At 48.0% G+C, this 20,738-nt stretch overlaps 1 protein-coding gene across 1 annotated transcript in view; it reads right to left on the reverse strand.

Annotated features, from left to right (window-relative positions):
- Window positions 1–17,183, reverse strand: part of LOC142572022 (cholesterol 7-desaturase nvd-like) — a 76,668-nt gene extending 59,485 nt beyond the window's left edge. The window contains exon 1 of the mRNA XM_075680819.1: window positions 17,051–17,183. Coding sequence (XP_075536934.1) covers window positions 17,051–17,105 — 55 coding nt within the window. The 5' untranslated portion in view covers window positions 17,106–17,183. The remainder of the gene's footprint in view (window positions 1–17,050) is intronic.
- Between the last annotated feature and the right edge of the window lie 3,555 nt (window positions 17,184–20,738).

Below are 20,738 nucleotides of genomic sequence, written 5' to 3' on the forward strand. Positions count from 1 at the left end.
TCCAAACTGATGAACAGATGCCAGATGCGTAGCCATCGCTTGTGCTTTGTTATATTCGTGACTCACTCTTTTGAAAGGGCTTTGCTTTTCACATCCCTACAACGTGTCAGTATAGATACGCTACACCTTCATTGAGTGAATACTGCGAAATTGACTAGGGCTTTTCTTGCGTGCGCGTTTACACATTTACCGCAACAATTTATTTTTCATAACTAATTACTTTTTATTTTAGGAGGCTGTAAAAGACAGCTACCTTATATTAACAGGAGGTCTTAATAACAAAGAAAATTTAACTGCTTATTAGTCGGCTTTCACCTCATGGTAAGGATCTTCAATCAAGATATCCTTATAATTAAAAGCTTATCCGCTTGACAACGTTTCATCTGAGTTCTCGCTTTGCAAGCTGATACCGACTTGCAGGTGGTTCGTATCGTGGTCCAAAGTCAAACAAAGAGTAATTCCGAATGTTTCATTTCAGGAAGGCGTGTTGCCCTCCTGCCTTTCACTTCCGTTCGCAAACTCGCATGGTGGGGGGAGGCGGTATCGTAGTAGTTAGCGTGCCCAGTTCCCGAATGCAGAATACTGCAAATCCATAGGCTCGAATCCCGGTGGTTTGTTTGTGAAGATAGTGTTCCTGGATTTGTTTCCACAGGAAGCAGAGCTGCGCATAACCTTTATGACCCCTTACATACTACTATTCACCGAGCGCTACAACGCGGTGCAAAATGACATCAAATGTTCAACTGTGCCGCTGCGAAGCCAACTTTACAGGCCCGAGGCCGAGTCGCTTCCGTCAGTGCTATCGAAATTGCAACCACCGGACCGTCGAGCGGTCGTTGCATCAATCGGCTCCGGGTTGCAGGTACGGTATTAGACGATATTAAGTGAATTACTTTGGTGAAGTGATACGAAACACATCATTTCGACATTTATATTCCAGTATGATGGGGCGCAGCGCAGCAAAGTGCTCAAACCGCACGTAAGATGGCAAAGTTAGTAGCGGTGCCGTGCGGACGGACGGGACCGGCCGGTTCCAAGAGGGACCAGGATATGCGAGTGGCGTTCAACTTGTTTACATAGGAGAGAGAGAGAGAGAGAGAGGAGAGAGAGAAACAACTTTATTGAGCCGAGCTCGACATCTTCTTAGACGCAGTCGATGGAAGTGGTTCTCTCTTCACTGGACTCATATGCTTTCCTGGCCGCCTGGCCCCTGGAGATCAGGACGAGCTGGTCTTCCAGGGCGGGGCTGGTTAGCAAGGTCTCCCATCGCTCGGTAAGGCTGGATGAGGGATGGGGTAGGGTAGTGGGGCAGGTAAGATGTGGGGGGATTGCCTTGACGAAATCGCATACTTCAATGACGTGTTGGAGCGTGCCTAACTGAGTCTTGCAGAAATCACATTCCTGCTCGTACCTTTCCGGGTACATCTTGTTTTGAAGGTAAGGGTGCGGGAAGGACCCTGCCTGTATCTGCCTGTAGATCGCTTGCAGTTCTCTGCTAAGCGATTTGTGAGGATCGGGGTACCGGCCGGCGCCTCTCCGTCTTACAATGGTTCGTATTGTCCCTATAACTAATATGGACTGTGGCTCACCTGCCTCTACCCGGTGTTCCATCTCTCGGGTGAACTGGTGGGCAGGTTCGTTGCCCTCCAGCCCAGAGTGAGCCGGTGTCCATATCAACTCAACTTTCCTTTCAGGTACGTCGCGTTTACTCTTGAGAATACCCTTTTCTGTAGCTGTTATACGCCTTTTGTGAGTCAGTGACAATTCTTCCCACCTTGGGCTGCGCGAGTGCTATCGCGGCCTCTTCTGCCACCTCCGGAAACGACGTCTTCATGGATCCGCAGTTTACGAGCACATCCCGCGTCGTAACTGCCAGCGTGGCTTTCGATGAAAACTTGGGTAATGACGCGTCTGTGAAGAGAGTGACCCCCTCTGCCTCTTCTACTATTTGACCTAAAGTCTCCGTCAAGGCCGCTATACGAGCCGCTCCGTGGTCGTCGTTACGACACGACCTCATGTTTCGATGCAGTGGCTTACTGTCGATTTTATGCGCCCACAACCAGGCTAACGGCCCCGTTTCCTTCCGCTCTGCCTCTTGCCAGCCTAACTTGTCAAGAACGCGATGTGGCGCCGAAGTTTGACTGAGTCGAACTCTTTGATTAGACAGATGAGCTTCTATTACCTCTTCGACGACGTTGTGCTTGGTCATGCCGAGAAGCTTGTTCGGCATGCCCAGCGCCATCTTGCTTGCCTTGCGCATAATGACGTTAAACTGGTCCTTGTCTTTCTTGAGTAACTTGAGGTATGGCGCCGCGTAAGCGATGTGCGACGTCACGAAGGCCTGGGCGAGCGTCAGTGCATCGCCCTCCTTTAAATATCTGTGTCTGTTTGAGATTCATGTTCAAACATTCATGTTCGAGATTTGTTCCGTTATAACCTTGATTTTGTCGATCGACTCCCCCGCCTTGCCATTGTTCTGGAAGATGACACCCAGGATACGTGCTAGCGTGGTTGGCGTTATGGTTGTCCCGTCGATGGTGATGCGGACGTTCTCTTGGTCTCCTTTTTCTTCTTGGCTTGATGACGAGCAACTCTAACCTCTGTGGCGAGCAACTGAGGCCGCATGATTTAGCGAAGTCGTGCACGGTCTTTGCCACTCTCTGAAGGGTCTCCTCCATCCTACTCTCCGACCCTGCCCTCGACGTCCGCACAGTGATAACGCCTGCATAGAGAGCGTGATCTATGCCCCCTGTCTTGAAGCAAAGCCAGGAGAAGGAGGAGTGCCAGGTTGAAAAGAAGCGGTGAAAGAACCGATCCTTGCGGGGTGCCTCTGTCTCCCTAGGCTATCGGTGAGTTCGGCTTGTTTACACTGAAGCAGGATTTATTTCGAGTAACAATCCTGTACACGTTGAATTGCGTACGCCTGACATGAGAGGTTTTTCACTTGTGCAATTTTGGTGTATATGTGCAGTGCGACAGAAGGGTGAGAAAGAATGAACGACACGTCTGTGTTGCGCTGCACATATACGTCAAGAATGTTAACTTACCAGCTCGCCCAATTCGCTGTGTTTCTTGTACGATTGTTCTGACTAAGCGGCTTTAGAACAGTGTGTTCGAAACAGAGTAAGTACTAGCAGATGCAATTTGCCCGCTGCACCTTGGTTTCTCGCTACCCTGTGTGTTTTTCTTTCCATTTTTTTGCAGCGAAATGATTTTTTAGGTAAAGTCGGTTGATGTGCTGGTGTTCATTGTTTTCTAGTAAGCGAAAACATCGTGCGCTACCGCTTAATAGACAGCTTTCATAGCTTCAGCATTTGCCACCCTCAATATGTTGCTCGTTCGATCAGCCTTATTCGACGTGAGGAAGGTAAAATTCTTTTTGTACGTTTATTAAGCACTGTGTCATAGAAAATTAACCTGAGTAGTATCAAGAGATAAATAAAAATGTGTTCTCATATTACAGTCTGCAATGGGGGAATAATTACTTCGCAAGTTTGCCATCTTATGTGATTAGTGCAATAAAAATAACCTGTTGTCAGTCTTAATAACTTCTTCCCTTTCCAGTGGCCTTGAAATCTGCCTCCTAGATCTCCAAGAACTAGCACTCATCCCCTGCTGCCACCAGCCATTGCTCATCCATTCCATTATACGAAATAAATTTGAACAGAAGCTAATGCATCTTGATTCTTCTTCCACTTGCAGATTTGCTGCTACGAAGCAGCTGTTAAGTTTGCGGTATGAATCGTAAAAGTAAGCCTTGCATAATATGTTCGCATGTGAACATTTGAAATGCGTTTAAATCTACCTGTCTGCACTGCATATATCGAAAATGTGCAGGCGCTGTAAACGACGGTCAGTGATGAATGACGGTCACGGTTAACAGTCCCTGACATAATTGCAGGCGCGATAATTCTCTTGGCGACGATCATTATTCGTCTGGATTCGGCAGCCAAAATGTGCTCACACAAATGTCCACCACACGTGTGTGAAATTTTCTTTAAAAACCCTTTAAAACATTTCTTGCCTACAGGCTTCCGCGACAAAACTTCATATGCATGCTGAAAGACATTGCACGGCTGTTTGTTACAAGGTAATGCACGTTAGCACGCGCAGTTTTGAGCTGTTCGAGCCACAGGCGTAGTCAGGATTTTATTTCGACAGATCAAAGGTAGTTCTACTCCTTATATATACGTTCGTGCGTATGTTTCTATATGTGCGTGTGCATATGTACATACAAACTAAAAATTTCGCGAGGTTGGCACTCCTCCGGCTACGAGAATCGTTCGAGCATAGCCTGCATTAAATAGTGTCATCTTGCTCAGCGCTTCCGAACAATTGCGGCATGTAGCTTACAACCGGCAGACAAGAAAGTATGAAGAACATCTTGAAGGGGCAGCGCAAAAAGACGATGACAGAAGGCAGGAACACACAGGACAGCGCTGCCTTCTGTCATCGTCTTTTTGCGCTGCCCCTTCAAGATGTTCAACCAGTACCAACTCGCCCAAATGTCGATCCTTCTAAAGTATGAAGATTTCTATTTAGGGCCTGAATTTTGTTAAAAGAATTTTCAAATATTCGGAAGTGCCAAAAATATAGAAGCGCGAAGTTTACAAATTGATATCTCCGCCTCAAGAACAGAAATCGCGGTTCTGTAAACGACATCCGTTAGATCAATGAAAGCGCACAAATTCGATATGTCGATTTATATCTTACGTGAACTCGTTACGTTGTGAACAATAGTTTTGCAAAAGCTGTATTTCCATAATAATAATATTTTAGAGATTAATGTGTAATATAATAATTTTGTCCGCTTTAGATGTTTTGTTAGATGCAATGCACAGAATTGTGATATCGTTTTTATCGCCGAAAAACAGAGTTGTAAACTTGATTGTTTCGTTTTCTGAGAATTTGCTACTTTTGCTAATATTGAATAAACAAAGGACAACCTAAATCAAAAATTCGAAATTAACAGTGAATAGATGTTCAGTTTTTCCTTGAAATGCAACAAACTTTGTCAAATTTGGTGCAGTGGTAACCGAGGAAAAAAAATTTCCTTTTACATGCATTTAGATAGCAACACCCGCGTTAAAGCTTCGTCTTAAAGGGAAGCTGAAACACTTTTCGAAAAAGAGTTCCCTATGGCATTCTACAGTATTTAGTCCACTGAGCACGAATATCTCGTTTAAAAAGGGCGGAAACAAACGCAAGCGGACATTTTTTGCAAGAAAACGTGAACCAGCGCCTCAGGGCATCGCGCGAACGCCGCTGTTTGATTGGTCGGGATGTGTCGGGACCGCTGTGACGTCATTCACGGGGATCACCGGTCGGCGCCGCCGTTTCAGAGCGTAGCATGCTATTCTGTTCTGGCTTCACAGCTGAGTTGTAAGCATTAGGGAACGTTCTCCTGTCTCGGACAGCTTATCTTTTCACCGTACAGGTTCGAACCGACAGCCGATACAGAAAACGATAGCGGAAACGGGGGCAACGACGATGTTGAGTGTGCCAACAGTGAGAGCGATGTGTACACGTTCTCGCGCGTTGGAAATCTTAGCTGGTACGCATGTTTTTTTTCATGTAGCTGCACGCTCTAACGAAAGAAGAAAAAACGCACTAAAGTGTCACTGGGAACTTGCTGCTGGAAGAATGCCGAAGCACTAACTCCTCATTAGATTGTAAACACGGGTGCAATATTCCGCGATGTCAAGCACCTTACCGTTGCTTGTCTAAAATTCCGTGTTTTTTTTATCAACACCAGCTGCCTGTGCCACAATGGCTACTTCAAACTTTTCAACATTCCACACTGGCTGCTTCAAACTCTTCAATTAGTGATGGTGGTGGAACAGGTTCATCAGGGGCTCGGTTCTCAAGGAGCTCTGCTAGAACCTGAAAGAGTGCAAGGCATGGATGTCATGAATTTCAGCATATCATGCACATCAGCAAACATAAGAGCAGTTGGATTACTTACAGTAATTGAAACACTTTTTTCAGTAATTTATGTGATCGATTAGTTGTCTAGTGATTTAGTAATGTGAATTATTTTGTGTCTGTAATTTCATGGCTAAAGTAACCTATTTATTTCGTTAAATATGCACCAGTAAGCTGTGTACGGCGCCAGAACGTTGGTAGTGCGGTGAGGTGTCGTGGAGAAACATGGAGGGGGGGGTGGCATGAAATGTTGGCAAGTGTATGTTACCTTGAAGAAAGGTTGGCATCCCTTTATACTTTGCTTTTTGCTTCTTGTATGCATGAAGCTTTCTGTAAGCAATAGTAAAGTAATACCATTACTTTTTTTAAAGCGGTTATTGGTAACGTAATTCAAATCAATGAGCGTAATAAGAAAGTGATGAGTAATGTAATATATTTACTTTCAAATCATAATTTTGCCATGAGTGACGGATAGCTAGTTCTCTAGGAACAAGGGCAAGAAAACATTTTTTGTCCAGCAGCGATGCCTGTATTGGGCTAGACCACGTCAAACGCTCACAAGTTCAATACCTCACAACGTTACTTCATTATTTGAGCCCGTTCCCTTTGCCACGGTCGCGGCTGTGCCGACGCTCATTTTTGTGAGAGTTCGCTGCTGGTAGCAAGCTGTGAGTACGAAATCTACGGAACGAAGTTTTTACACGCCGAGTTCAACTACTCTAACGCGAGCATGAAAATATTACCGTAACCCCTCATGTCGTGCAATTTGAACATAAATGCTGAACAGCTAAACCTGCGGGCACCGCGTGGTAGGACGAATAACAAATATCATTGGATGCGCAAGCGTACCCCCGGCCAGTTATTTCACCATATCAAAACAGCGCCGAACAAACAGCCGTAGTACAGTGTTAGGTGACAAAGCGGAGTGGCAAAACAGGATGAAAACAGCATGCACTTTACACGTATGTGCATATTCCCGGCTGTGCCTCCACCTCGCTTCGTCATAGGACGCTGTAAGGTCGTTTGTTCGACACTCAGGTGATCATGTGCTAAAATTGCCCGTGTGCACATTAAAACCCTTACCTCATGTTTTCTCTTCTTGGCGAAGGTCGTTCTTGGAGGTGGCGAAGTGGTTCTCTTGTGTGAGAATATAAACTGAACAACGCCGGGCTTCAGTCGCGCCGATTTAAATGGAATACCGATTGCCCGCATCGTTGTCAAGCTCCGATGATAATCACTGTCGGGGAAATGGTCCGAGCACAGCACAGTTGATTTCGTCGGCACAAAATTATCTCTCCTCACCGCAATGACCCACTGCGCTGCAAGCTTCTTGTTCTTCGGGAACATGTGAAACACCATGCATCGTCTCGCCCGCCCGCACAGCCGAATGCTGCACAGAACGAGGGCATGTTGGGCGCCCTTGGCTGTCGGCACTCACGCAGCACAGAAAGGAAGCACAGTTCACGAAAATCGCCAAAGAAAGCAAGCGTCCGCGGCGGCAGATTCCTCGTAGCGTCGTTTAGCAAAGCGCAGGACGGAAAGAAACACGCCAGCACATGCCAGTACGCCGGTCCGGCGGCACGTTCCCCGGGAATGACGTCACTCTCGACGTTCTCTCCTCCGGCTGCCTCCTTACCCGGTGCTCCGGGAAGCGACGGGGTCGTGTCCGCAGGGGGGATTTAGAAAGCGATTTCCGCCCCTTATATTAACAAAACGAAGAAAAGAATTTTGAAACCGTAAATTAATAGGTCTGTTCTCTTAACCCCAGCAATTCATTGAATTTGAAAACCGTTTCAGCTTCCCTTTAAGGGTTACATTCCTCACTATGGTGTCCGCGTGTAGAACAAAATCCCGAAGTTACTACAATGCCGGACCAACCCACGGCGGAGGTGACGCCGGCGTCAAGAATTCCCCATACGTGGGCCGATCCCTAAGATAGTGCAATACCGGCCCGACCAGCCGCGGAGGTGAAGCAGACGTTCAGCGCTCCCCATGCATAGGCCGATCACGAAGAAAGTGCAATGCCGGGCCGACCGGCAGCGGAGGTGACGCAGCCATTGAGCACTCCCCATAAATGGGCCGATCCCGAAGAGAGTGCAATACCAGCATGACCCGCGGCGGAGGTGACGCAATCGTTAAGCTATCCCCATACGTGGGCCGATCCCGAAGATAGTGCAACGCTGGGCGACCCGCAGCGGAGGTGAAGCAAGCATTAAGCATCCCCATACGTTGGCCGATCCCGAATGTAGTGCAATACTGGCCTGCCCCACGGCGGAGGTGAAGCAGGCGTTCAGCGCTCCCCATAGTGGGCCGATTCCGAAGATAGTGCAATACCGGCCTGACCCGCAGCGGAGATGAAGCAGGCGTTCAGCGCTCCCCATACGTGTGCGGATTCCGAATGTCGTGCAATGCCGGCCCGACCCGCTGCGGAGGTGAAGCATGCGTTCAGCGCTCCCCATACGTGGGCCGATCCCGAATGTTGTGCGATGCCGGGCCAAACCGCGGTGGAGGTTAAAGGGCCCCTGAAACGTTTCGGACAAATTTTGTAGACGCGTAGGGTACAGCTTAAGTAGAACATTCGCACCACAATTTAAGTGAAGCGTTACGTATTAATGGAGCTACAAGTGATTAGAAGTTACCCTCCTCCCCAGCCACGCTTTTCCTCCTCAACTCGTTCGCCGAGCGAGCGGGGCTAAGCTCCGCCTTCACTGGTCCTGCGTCACGATGCGACGTCACATCGTCCACTTCCGGTTGTTTTGGAGCCCACCCCCGCCTGCGCGAAACTTCTCCGCTAGCCGCTTGGCTGTCGACCCCAAGCGAGAGCTATCGAAGCAGCGTGCGTTGCGAGCATTCTGTCGTAGCTCCGAACGTGTCTGGTATTCCGTTAACCACAGGCAAGCTGGTCATTTCGGCAAATGACTGGAGGCATAAACTCAAGCTGATGAAGGAACTTTGGCGTAGACGTACGTGAGCGGCCTGATCGGTCTGCACGGTCCAGACACTTGTTGGCGCAGCGCTTAACCAGCCATACAAAGCGCTAATATTGCTCTAACCAAGTGTAAAACATTTTAAACATTTATAAAAACAACGTGTTGATGATTACACTCCTGCGAAATATACGCACCAGCAGCAAAGAAGAATACGCTTCGTTGCTGCTACTGTGTATGGTTGAGCTCTATGCCACCAGGTGGCTGCACCGTGCAGACCATTCACATTTGCCCTTCTGCTCATCTCGGCTCATCCCGTTACGGCACAGTCAAGCGGCCAGACCCTGTCCCCTTGCGCTTATGTTTGCCCTAATACGGGACTCGCGAAACGCTATTGCGTTAGTAATCTTCCGGTGTAAAGTGACGGCCACAAACGCGCAAATCCTGGCGCCGATCGTATAGCGGCAGTCCGATGCGCAGCAGCCAGTTCGCTCGTACGCTGCCTTGCAGAGGGACACGATTCGCAGCTTGACATATTGCCAGTCGCTACGTTTGCAATCCACAAGGCAACAAAGTCGAATCATAGTGCTCGCGAAAAGTCTGAGACCAACTCTGACCGCGGAGCTCTCGTCAAAATGGAGTACGTTGTAACACAAGCAGACGACACTTGCTGTGTGCCGGAAGTGCTTAAGTGTACTGAAAAATTGTTCTTGTGCATTTCTTTATGCTACTTTCTTTTTATAAAAACAAATTAACTAACATTCCAACTATTACGAAGATCATTTGTTTACCATAAAGTTGGAAAAATTATCGATCACGCGCCCTGGTCAGCCAATCGGATAGCTCGCCCCACTGACGTCATATGGGTGATTTCGGTCATATGGATAGGGGCGGCTTAAAATTCCGCCGAGCAGTGCGCTGCGATCGGCAGCGATGTGCATTTTCAAAACCTTATAACAAATTACACGCTTCACGCAGAGCACTTAGATGTGTCAATTAATGTTCAGAAGGACCTACTCTAACGACTCAGTACGTTTGTAGAAAATCGTCAAAAGCGTTTCAGGGTCCCTTTAAGCAGGCGTTAAGCACTCCCCATACGTGGGCCGATCCCAAAGATAGTGCAATGCCGGGCTGAACCGCGGCGGAGTTGCAGTTCGCTATTAATTGGCCCACATACAAAGCTTTGCTGGTCATCCTTCTTCACAGAGTGGTAGGGCACTGGATTTTTTGCATTGATTTCGCTTTTTGAAAGAGATAATGCTATAGATGCAATGACATTCATTCTTGTATCGTAGATTTAAATATCGGTTTAAATAAACTCTATATTCCATTGATGCGCAAGAGTAGGTGTAAGTGGGGAAATGCTCGCTTGCTCACACACACACTATGACACACATTCGCACGCACACACGTTCGCGCACACTTACACAAACGCAACACAGAGATACGACACATGCTCGCCCGAGTTCTTATTTACAGGCGCCCACGCATGCACACACTCCCAAAAGTGTGAGCACGCACGCATACACGCACGCACAAAAATGCGCGCACGCACTCTCACATACACACACGCGCGTTCGCATACACTCAGACAAACGTACACAAACACAAAGATATGAGACATGCTCACTCGCATTCACATTTAAATGCGCCCAAGCATGCACACACGCACGCACACACGCACGCACGCGCGTTCGCGCACACTCACACAAACGCACACACACAGAGATACGGCACAGGCTCGCCCGCATTCACACTTTCACGCGCCGACCCACGCAGACAAGCTCAATAATGTACGCACGCACGCACGTTCGCACACGCTCACACAAACGCACAGACACAGAGATACGAAATAGGCTCACCCGCATTCACATATACACGCGCCCGCCCACGCACGCACACAAACACAAAAATGTACGCACGCACCCACGTACTCACACACACAAAAACGCACACACACAGATACGGACAGGCTCGCCCGCATTCACATTTACACGCGCCCACGCACGCACACAAGCACAAAAATGCACGCACACCCGTACACGGGACTCACACACACACACAAACACGGGCATGCTCGCACACGCATACACGCACTCGTGCGCATTCATATTGAAATACTGAAACACAAACACGCACGCTCTCACAAATACAAATACATACGCACGCACGCTCAAGGTGTGCACTGCCATATACACTTCCTCTCCTTCCCTGCTGTCTCACAAAAACTTGCGTGCGCAAAGTGAGTGAATGACACGGGCTCTGCAATTACCGTTCAAAACTCCAGCTGTAATAAGTCGCTTTACGGTTTAAATTTCGCGCCTCTTCAAGTCAATGTGGCCTCTGATGTGAGAGCACCAGACCATTTGCTCCTGCTGTGTGACATAACCGCCCATCTCCGACCAAAACACTGCTTTAACGCACCACCAATGTTCCGACTAAATGCCTTAAATGCATATTTTAACGCGATAGCGTTAAGGAGCTCGTGTCGCAGAAAAGCCGGTGTCGTCGGTGTCGGCGTCCGCGGCGTTGGCCGTGAGCGATAAATCACGGCAGGCACTTCATAAATAAAAAGCGACTTCCAAGATGGGCTGGGTGGGAATCGAACCAGGGTCTCCGGAGTGCGAGACGGAGACGTTACCACTGAGCCACGAGTTCGATGCTTCAAAGCGGTACAAAAGCGCCTCTAGTGAACGCGGTGTTGCCTTAGAAACGAGCTGTTTCTAAGGCTCAGGCGTGCGTCGCTTGCTCAGGCGCACATTTCGTTGTCGTGCCGAACGCTGCGTTGCTCGACGCTCACCGCGTCCGATGCGGGGCGCGTAGTCGCTGCGCCGTAGCCCATTGTCTAACACCCCTTGGCGGGTCGACGGGAACGCTGTCGCGTTCCACTCTTGAAGGCGAAGCTTAAGCGTCCTCCAATTTTTGTTACAAAAGAGTACCCTCTTGGCGCAGACATGTGAAAGTTGTTGATACTCGGCTATTATATAGAAATAAAATAGTTAAGAAATTTGCCCTTTCTGTTACGCATGTGCATTGCCGTGAAGTTCCAGGGGATGGTGAAGGTGTAATGTCCAGATTTCTTGAGTATGCCCAGGCTACGAGGCATGATGGTATTGTTCTTTAACGCAGCACAAAGATATGCGCATGTTTATCGTTATGTTGTCCAAGGAATAAAATTTATAATAAAAGCGATGACTTAACAAATAAGCAACCGATTCCTACGTTTTAGGAAGTAAAAATTGAAAATATGATATTTGAGGAGCCCTCCTGAAAAAAGAAACCATAACTGAAACCAAATCTTCAGTTTTGTGTTTGGTCCATCTGGTGGAAGACTGTCGAAGTCAGTCCTACGTGGCGATAAAGGAAGCATCACGGCATCGAACCTGCTGCCAGCATAGCGCGGAACGATAGGGACGATGGAATAAACGACTCGGCCAATGCTTTTAAAGTTTCCGCCAGCGATACGCGCGAATGATTATATATACCACATGAACTTGCACGATTGTGTGTTAAAAATCGCTTTTGGGAACAATGTTACGCCATGGTGTAGAGTGTCGAGAGAGGCATTAATCAAAAGATGTGTCTCTGGACTACATACGCTGCCGCGACTTTTACGATTTTTATGACAGCTACCATTTTTGTCTCAAAATCAAGTACAATGTTTCGTCGTCTCCATAGGCTTCCATTGCTGAGTCTTTGACCACTCTGGGAACAAAAATCTGGCTTGCCTGAGTGCGATCACTGTATTTGGCTCGTGTGGATTGTCTTCCAGAACATTCGTCACCTGCCTTTTTCAATAATCGACCTGCAGCATTTGCTATTCGCGAAAACCCGGTTGTTCCATTTAAAACGCGCTACCTTCGTGCCGCGGCCCTTTGAGGCGTTGGTTGGTACCTGTCCAGAAAAGCTGGATATGTCCCCTCTTTCGTGCGCAAGATTTAGCCGCGATCGCCAGCTCACCCTCGCACGCTTTCGCTCGCACATACAGCATACGGCGTGCGATGACGATTTTATCGCCCTTGGACTTTATACGGGACCTCACGGCGACTGTAGAAATGCGCTTGCAGTGTCCATGTAGTTGCCATCCCAACAAAAAAGCCACAAGCGAAGAAAGAACAGAATCGACAAAATTATACTGTCCGGCGCTGCTACTTATCAGCGTGAACATAGCATTTTCCGCTATACAGCACGGCGGAGGCTGGCACCTGTCTGAAATGGATTTAAAATGATACGAAGTGAGAAAGGCGAGTAGTAAAATGGAAATGGTACGCAAAATTGTGAGAGGCCAGACGCCACTATAAATGTCTATCTTATAGGTCCGTAGACCACAGGCAGCGAACTAGGGCTCTACATACGTTCACTGTGACCACCGACCGACTAGTTTTTAACGCGACAGCGTTAAGGAGCCAGTGTTGCCGGAAATCCAACATCGACGTCCCGCGTCAGACGTCGTTATCCAGCGTTTCTACAATTCATAGACCGGAGACAGTGTCCACCATTTGTGTACATCGGCACGTAAATATCTCGGAGTCCATGTAGCGGTGCGCCCGCTTCATTGAAACACTTCGCGGCCCACGCAAGAGGCCACATTTCTATCAGAAAGCCCGCCTTCGTGCATAGCGTTCGCCGCGAGCGTTTCCCGGCAAACAGTGCGGGTAAATGCGCTGCAATTGCCGGGAAGCGTGAGAAGCAGTCAGGGATCTTTGAACGCTGCCGCGTTTCACTCTTAAAGGCGAAGCTTAAGCGCCCTCCAGATTTTTCTGACAGTGACCGCCTGTCCAATGTGCCTCTAAGGCGGTATACAATACATGCCTCTGCAATTACTGCACCGTACGCCATCTACTGATCTTCTTATTTTGTTTTCTGTAACAAATGGTATCTGCGTTTCATGCAGGCATTCACGAGGAGACCCAGAGATTCGTGGCTGTGTCGCCTGATGAAACTCAAGTGGGACGCGAAATTTGCAGTGGCCGGTGAGGAGGTCTCCGCGTCGTTGTCCATACAAGTGTCGCTTATAGGATGGAAGCCCAAGTTCGCTCAATGCCGAGACGTCGTGATGCAGGTGGGCCCGGCTCTGACCATTGTCACGGTCCCCAACGTTTTCGTAGAATTCGTTGCGGTGATTTCGGCGAAGCCAGAGGCTCCATTTCGAACGTACATTGTTCACCGCCCTAATGGGACACCTGGCCTCTTGTCTTGGTTTTGGTGCCACGCAGCAAAACATGGTATCAGCAACATGGTGAGTCTGTGCCACGGTTGTTATTGATGGGTAGCGCCTAGTGACTGAAAAAAAGATTGGCGATTATTTCACGTAGATATCAACAACACTTGAGCGTTCTCCGTGGCACTTCGGTCACGTGCTCCAAACGTCGCTGCTGGGAATTGTGTTTGTGTCTGCAAGTTAACGTTGCAGATTGGCATGCGTGGGTTAGCAACAACTCTGTTACCAACACCTTGCGAAGCTGTGTTTAAACAAATTGTGTTGGACTGTACTAGTGCCGTGAGGGACTGTGTTCAACTTATATTCTCGTGTAAGCGTTTTAGCAGCGACATAGTTATACTAAAGCAATCATTTTGTTCAATTTATCTCCATCAGGGGTAGTGCTATACCGAAATGTTCAGAATTCTTCTTGGTAGAAAACGCTGTCTCAAGATATCGCCACTAGTTTTCCTGGTTCCATTTGTTTATTGGGCCAATGTGGAGGTGTATTTGAAGTGAACGCACAACTTACCCTCACCTTCCCCAAAAGTCGCGCGCCTCCCCTCGAGAGATCGTCGGCAGACAGAAGGAGAACTTAATTGTACGAAGTGGTTCGGTTTCAGAACATGTGCTGTCCACAAACAGTAGTCACTTTTTCGGGAATCGGGAGTGAGCTGACGCCAACGCGTACGTGTGACCAGGCCTTAACGTCACCACTGAAGTCAAAAGAGAAAGTTACCTTAAATATGTTCAGCTTAGTGTATTTTTTTCTTACGGAAAGTTACTACTATGCTTTTATTTGAAGTGGAAGCCATCGGTCGCAATAAACTGCAAGCAAGATGGTTCGTTGCCTGCTGTGGTTGGTTGTGTTGGCTTGCGAGGCAGCGAAAAATTTTAAACTACGCCGTGAACTTACTGGGCTTTCTCTATGGACGACCGCACGCCAAGTTTCATCCTAGACGCCAGCGCTCGTTTCTCCCCTGGCGGAACGATTTCATCTCCAACGGGTGTAGGTTTCCGCCGCCGCTTCCCTTGGCGGTAGCGCCCGCGTTCAGTTCGCGCTGCGCGCGCAACGTATCTTCTTTGCGACGGCGCCTCTTCGGATGACCGGAAATTATTGTGTTGTTAACTGTCACGACAGCAATGTAAACACGAAACGGTTGATGCCACCAGTGATATTCTGCCAATTCACAAGAAAATGGCACCAAAAAAGCAGACGACAGACATGGATTACTGCGGTGCGCCGAGCGAAGTAAGCAACTGGCAAACGAAGCGTTCGACGAGCGCTGGCCCTGTGTTGTTTCTCGTGCTTTGTATGCGTGTGCGCTGTCCAAGAATGGAAACCACTTCTGTTGTATGCGCTAGCAGTGGCTGAAGCTCACGCGTGCCGAGAAATTGAATATGTGCACGATGCATTGAACATGACCGGAGTTCATTCCCGCTTCACCACTGCACCGATCGATCGAGTTATTGGACGATACACGCCCGTGTCTTGGTCGCGCCGGCATTGCAGAAGCAGGAATGATTACTAATACTTTCAACTTCCATCTCTTGAGCACTGTTAAAAAATGGCCAAGCTGTCTACATTGCTGCCTCTATTCCATATTGTAGGGGACGTACTAGTTAAAGTTGTGTGCGCATATCGTAAATGTGCTATGCAGCTATATATTTTGTTCATTTCCGCACAGTGTCGACGGAAGTCCGTTGTCGCCATCAGTGACAGCACGGATTTGTAGCAAACATATTGTGAGAATCTGCAAAAATAACTTTAGCTCGTATGTGCCGTATGTATGTGCCGCATCGTATGTGCTGACGATTTTTCCGGCGGTACATACGATGTCGTTTCCAATTACCTGCTCAGCGTCACTTACATGGTTAAGCAGACGCTGTCCTTTCGCCGCATTTCAGCCATAAAAATAATCGTCAAATGTACCGATCTTCTTAAAGGCAAATAGAAGCGTATACAGTGTGTTTCACACTTAGGGGAAAACTCGGAACGTATTGCATCGCGATGCGGCAAGCAATGGAGTCGTGCGGCGGCAGCAGCTCAAGCAGGCGCCGACGCTCGAGGGGCGGTGTCGTGATCTGCGTCGTCTGCTGCGGCGGCGCGGGCTTTCCTCATTGTCGGGAAGCGTGCTACTGTCAAGGGCAGTGCACCGATTTCATCGGTACTGCGGGAACTCAGTTGATATTCTTTACTAAACGTTGTGCGTCGCCAAACTCTGAGCCTTCATTGGCGATAATGGAGTTCCACAAACTTCTTTTTACACCATTCTTCGTTTCTTCTTTCGAAAGGCCGGGGTACTAAGCGCGTGCACGTATATTTCTTCACTGTGTGTGCTACCGTAATAAGAAGCGACAAGATGCACCAAGATATGCGCGCAACGTGCTCAGCCTTTGTTTGACACGAAAAGAAAACAAATCACTCAACAATGATAACTATGGGGGTCGAACACGATCAAACAAACGGATACGATTAAAGGAATGTTTTAGGTTAAGACAATGAGCTGGAAGTGATTTTTCTCGACAATCATTCACTACACGAGACAGACCCTGCCCACCGGCGGGGAATTGGACACGTCACGCTCGGGACTTCAGTTAGTATCTCTCCATGTCCCCAGCGGCAGCGATGGCAGCGTTCATCCTGGAAGGCAGTGAAGTATAGAATGACTTGATCAGGGATGTGTTCATTCGCAGCACGTCTCAGTCGCTGACGATGGTGGATCGAAGCCTATCCTCGGGCGACTGATAGAGGGGATGGTGCGGCAGCGATACTTTCAACGAGCCCCAGGCATTTTAAATGATGTTCGCGCCCAGAGATTGAGGCGGACACTGCAAGAGAGTGACTGCGCGCTCTTCCAGCAGTTCTTGCACAACACGAGCAGTGTGGATCGGTGACCTATCGCGTTAGAATATATGGTCGCCTTCCAGAAACGGGCCGTCAAGAATGTATGGAATCAGTATGTCGTCTATGACTGCCCTGCAGCGATGAACTTACCTTCGAGGCGTATCAGTGGGCGTTGCACAACGCTTAGTAAAGAATACCGGCTCATTTCACGCAGTAACGATGAGATCGGCGCCCTGTAACTGACACTAGAACGTTTCCCGACAATGCGGCCAGTGCGCGCCGCCGTAGCAGACGACGCCGTTCAAGATCCCGCCCTTCGAGCACCTGCGCGAGCTGCTGCAGCTGCTGCCGCCGCCTGACTCAAGCTCTCGCCGCATCGCGATGCAATGCGCTCTGAGTTTTCCCCTAAATGTGAAACAGACTGTACTACATCGCCCTTCGAATGAAATGTCCACGTGCACACACGTAGGCACACACCGCGCGCGGCACGAAACGTGCCCAATCACGCGCAGTGCAGGAGGCAATCAAGGCGGTGCGAACGAGAGGTGGGAGAGGGTTTCCATCCGCTAATAGAATTTTGCTTCGCATGCGGCGCTCTCAACGCTGGCGCAGCAGCGCCGCTCTCGGTGCCGTTCTTGTCCATGGAACAGCTGGCACAGGTCATTCTCGCATCGAGCTGAGGATGAACAGATAGGAAAGGAGGAATGTTTTATTGTGTGAAATACCTGTCGTCCGTGCGCACACTCGCCTGTTGAGTGTGCGTGGTGCAAACCTGTTAACGGCCCTTTAAAGAAAGCAGCTAATAATAATAATATTTGGGGTTTTACGTGCCAAAACTACTTTCTGATTATGAGGCACGCCGTAGGGGAGGACTCCGGAAATTTTGACCACCTGGGGTTCTTTAACGTGCACCTAAATCTAAGCACACGGGTGTTTTCGCATTTCGCCCCCATCGAAATGCAGCTGCCGTGGCCGGGATTCGATCCCGCGACCTCGTGCTCAGCAGCCCAACACCATAGCCACTGAGCAACCACGGCGGGTCAAAGAAAGCAGCTGACGGCGTTGTCACACTGAGAAAACAAAATACCAGCTCTCACATTTACATACCGAAAATGTTTCGCATATGCCGTATTTCCACTTCTGAAAACTGCCCAATGCGTGTCTGGTTGTGATTAAGGTTTAAGGAGAGCTCTTATTGGTCAGGTGCATGCATTGTTGAAGAAAAATGCCTCACAAGTTTCTTACAAAGTCACATGGCTGCTATTGCTTGGATTTCAAGTTTTAATTTTATCACGAATATCTCGAATTAGGCGCTATTTTCAAGATTAGAAAAGTGGGGGGCATTAAAATGACTCAGATCTCCAGGACCAACTTTGCATCGCCCAGCAAGCTCGGGAAGCTACCGAGAAACAGGGTGTCTCTGCTGCCCCCTGCCTGGCCTAGACCCAGGTCATCAATTCGCAGGATATTCAATAATGTTGTCACACTCTCAGATAAAATGTAACTGCCTCCAAATTTCCTTTACGAACTACCCCGAGGGCGCTAAAAACGGTCAATTAAGTTTTTCTCGTTAATTATTTTTCTCGGACGTGATTTACGGCACTGTGAGTTTGCCTTGACGTGGAACTAACCCGCAAAAATACCCCTTGCGCTATACTAACCACCTTTTTATAAAAAAGCTATATGAATCAGGCGCGCGTTGTTAAAGAAGGCCTCACATGCTTCTTACAAACTCGCATGAGTATACTATTGCTTGGATTGAGCGTTGTAATTAGATTGCGAAAATCTGGAATTAGGCGCGACTTTCAAGATAAAGAAATTATGAGGGCATTAAAATGCGACTGTCTCTAACTGAGCCATATAAACAACTGCCCCGAGGGCTCGTATACAAAGGTACTTAAAATAAAAACACCACACATCGTTGCATTGCAGACCTAAGGAGCATAATTTTCAAAAAATAGCGCAGTTTGTAAAGTACTCTCTAAGAAAAATCCCGGGGAAAACGGGAGTAACTGGGCCGTTAGTCCTAAAAAGGGCGCTTTCGTCCCTCAAAGGGCTAACTGCATGAATGTGCGTGTTGTGTGCAAATTTCGAAGAGTAAGTGTTTAGTCCCTTGTCGCAAAGAGAGTAACGGGAGGAAGAACGACAACAGTTACTCCCCATGCACTTCGCTGTTTTCGTCCGTGTCATGGAGCGATGCGGCGAAAACTGTATTGTCTATAAATCGTGAATAGTTCGAAGTTCGTGCATTGTCTATTGAACTACATGCATAGCAGCACCTTGCCTCTTCTTGAGAAAATTGCGTGAAACTTTAAAGCTGCAATGTGAAGAGCCATGTCCTTCGTGCGTACAACATAAGTGAGCGATGCACATTAAACGCGCAAGTCATTGATAGACAGCTAGATTTTCTTGGTCAATAGTACCTAAGTTCCTTCCGTTCCAAGGAGGTTGCGAACTGAAGCGATGTGTAGTTGAAGCGGGACACGCTAAGCGACAGAGAAATTGGCTTTCTCTGTCCTCTTGGGTGCCCCGTTTGAGCTCGCTACACGTATACATCGCGTAATGCCTCCGTTTAAATCGCCCTAAGAATACTCGGGCTGATTTCTTTTCGCAGTCGCTTATGGTTGCAAGTACACTCCGCGTTAGACTCTCACTGCATAGCATGCACAAAATGCCAAGTCACTTTTATATTGCCGCATTTGCGTTCCGATGCTTAACCTTGTCTAAATAACCACTCCTGTCAACCGAGCACAGTGGTTAAAACATGGCTACAAAAAAGGGTATCTTTGTCTCTTCTGTTAACTGTCGCCTTTGTGATGTACCAGAGACAATTGAACATTGTTTTATTAGCTGCGCCGACGCCATCCTATTTTGGGATGTCCTCCAACGGACTTTAAAGAAAGACTTTGAGATTAACGCTCATACTGTGCGTGACCTGCTGCCAACCTCTGATAATAGTGCACCTTTCCATATGTTTTTTTGTCATGGGAATGCACAGTTTGCGGAAAACGCGAATGATGGACCGAAACGCCGAAACGGTGGTGCCTACAAGAGTATACTTTATCCAAATGACCCTGCACCTAAAACATGTTTAGGATGGACCCGGTGTACAACCGGACTGGTACCCTATTTTGGTGAGGTGCTTATCCTTGCCACCCTTCTAAAGTGAAACGAACGTTTCTACTCAGACTATGAACGCTGCCTTTTCTGTGTGTGACTTTCACTGTGCCCTCCATTCTCTGACTATTCAGAACGGATGAACGTCTGGTTGAATGCTACTATAATAAATACCATGAAAGAAAAAAGAAAGAGCACCGTGGCGAAGTGGTTAGAGTGCCTGACTTGTGAGCGAGAGGACGTGAGTTTGAATCCTACTATCGGGCACGTTTTGTTCATTAATTTTTTATTAGGGTATAAATGCCTAATTTCATTAATTCCACCTTTGCGGAGCATCGGAAATAATTACCTTTACTCCCTTCAGGAGCATCGGAAAAGGGCAACTGTTAGTCCTCGAAGGAGTAAACGCATGGGGAGTAACAGTTCATCCCATGTCAGTTAGTCCCCAGAAAGCACTAATGGTTGTGGCAAATCAGTTAGTCTCCAAAAGGACTAACCACCCTACCCCTTTTAGTTTATTTTTCTTAGAGTGTAACTTCTTGAGTTTGTGTTTGAAATTGAATGCGTTATAACTCGGAATTACTTGCACTTAACAGCATTTATAATAATAATAATAGCTGTAACCATTCTTATGGAATTCTAAGGCTTTTTTGTGGCTCACTTTGACTGAGCGCAAGATGAAGGTAGCATAACTTGGTAGCAGGCAGTAGTATCCTTCACG

The sequence above is a fragment of the Dermacentor variabilis genome, chromosome 1, assembly GCF_050947875.1.
Source record: "Dermacentor variabilis isolate Ectoservices chromosome 1, ASM5094787v1, whole genome shotgun sequence".
NCBI classification, from domain to species: Eukaryota; Metazoa; Arthropoda; class Arachnida; order Ixodida; family Ixodidae; genus Dermacentor; species Dermacentor variabilis.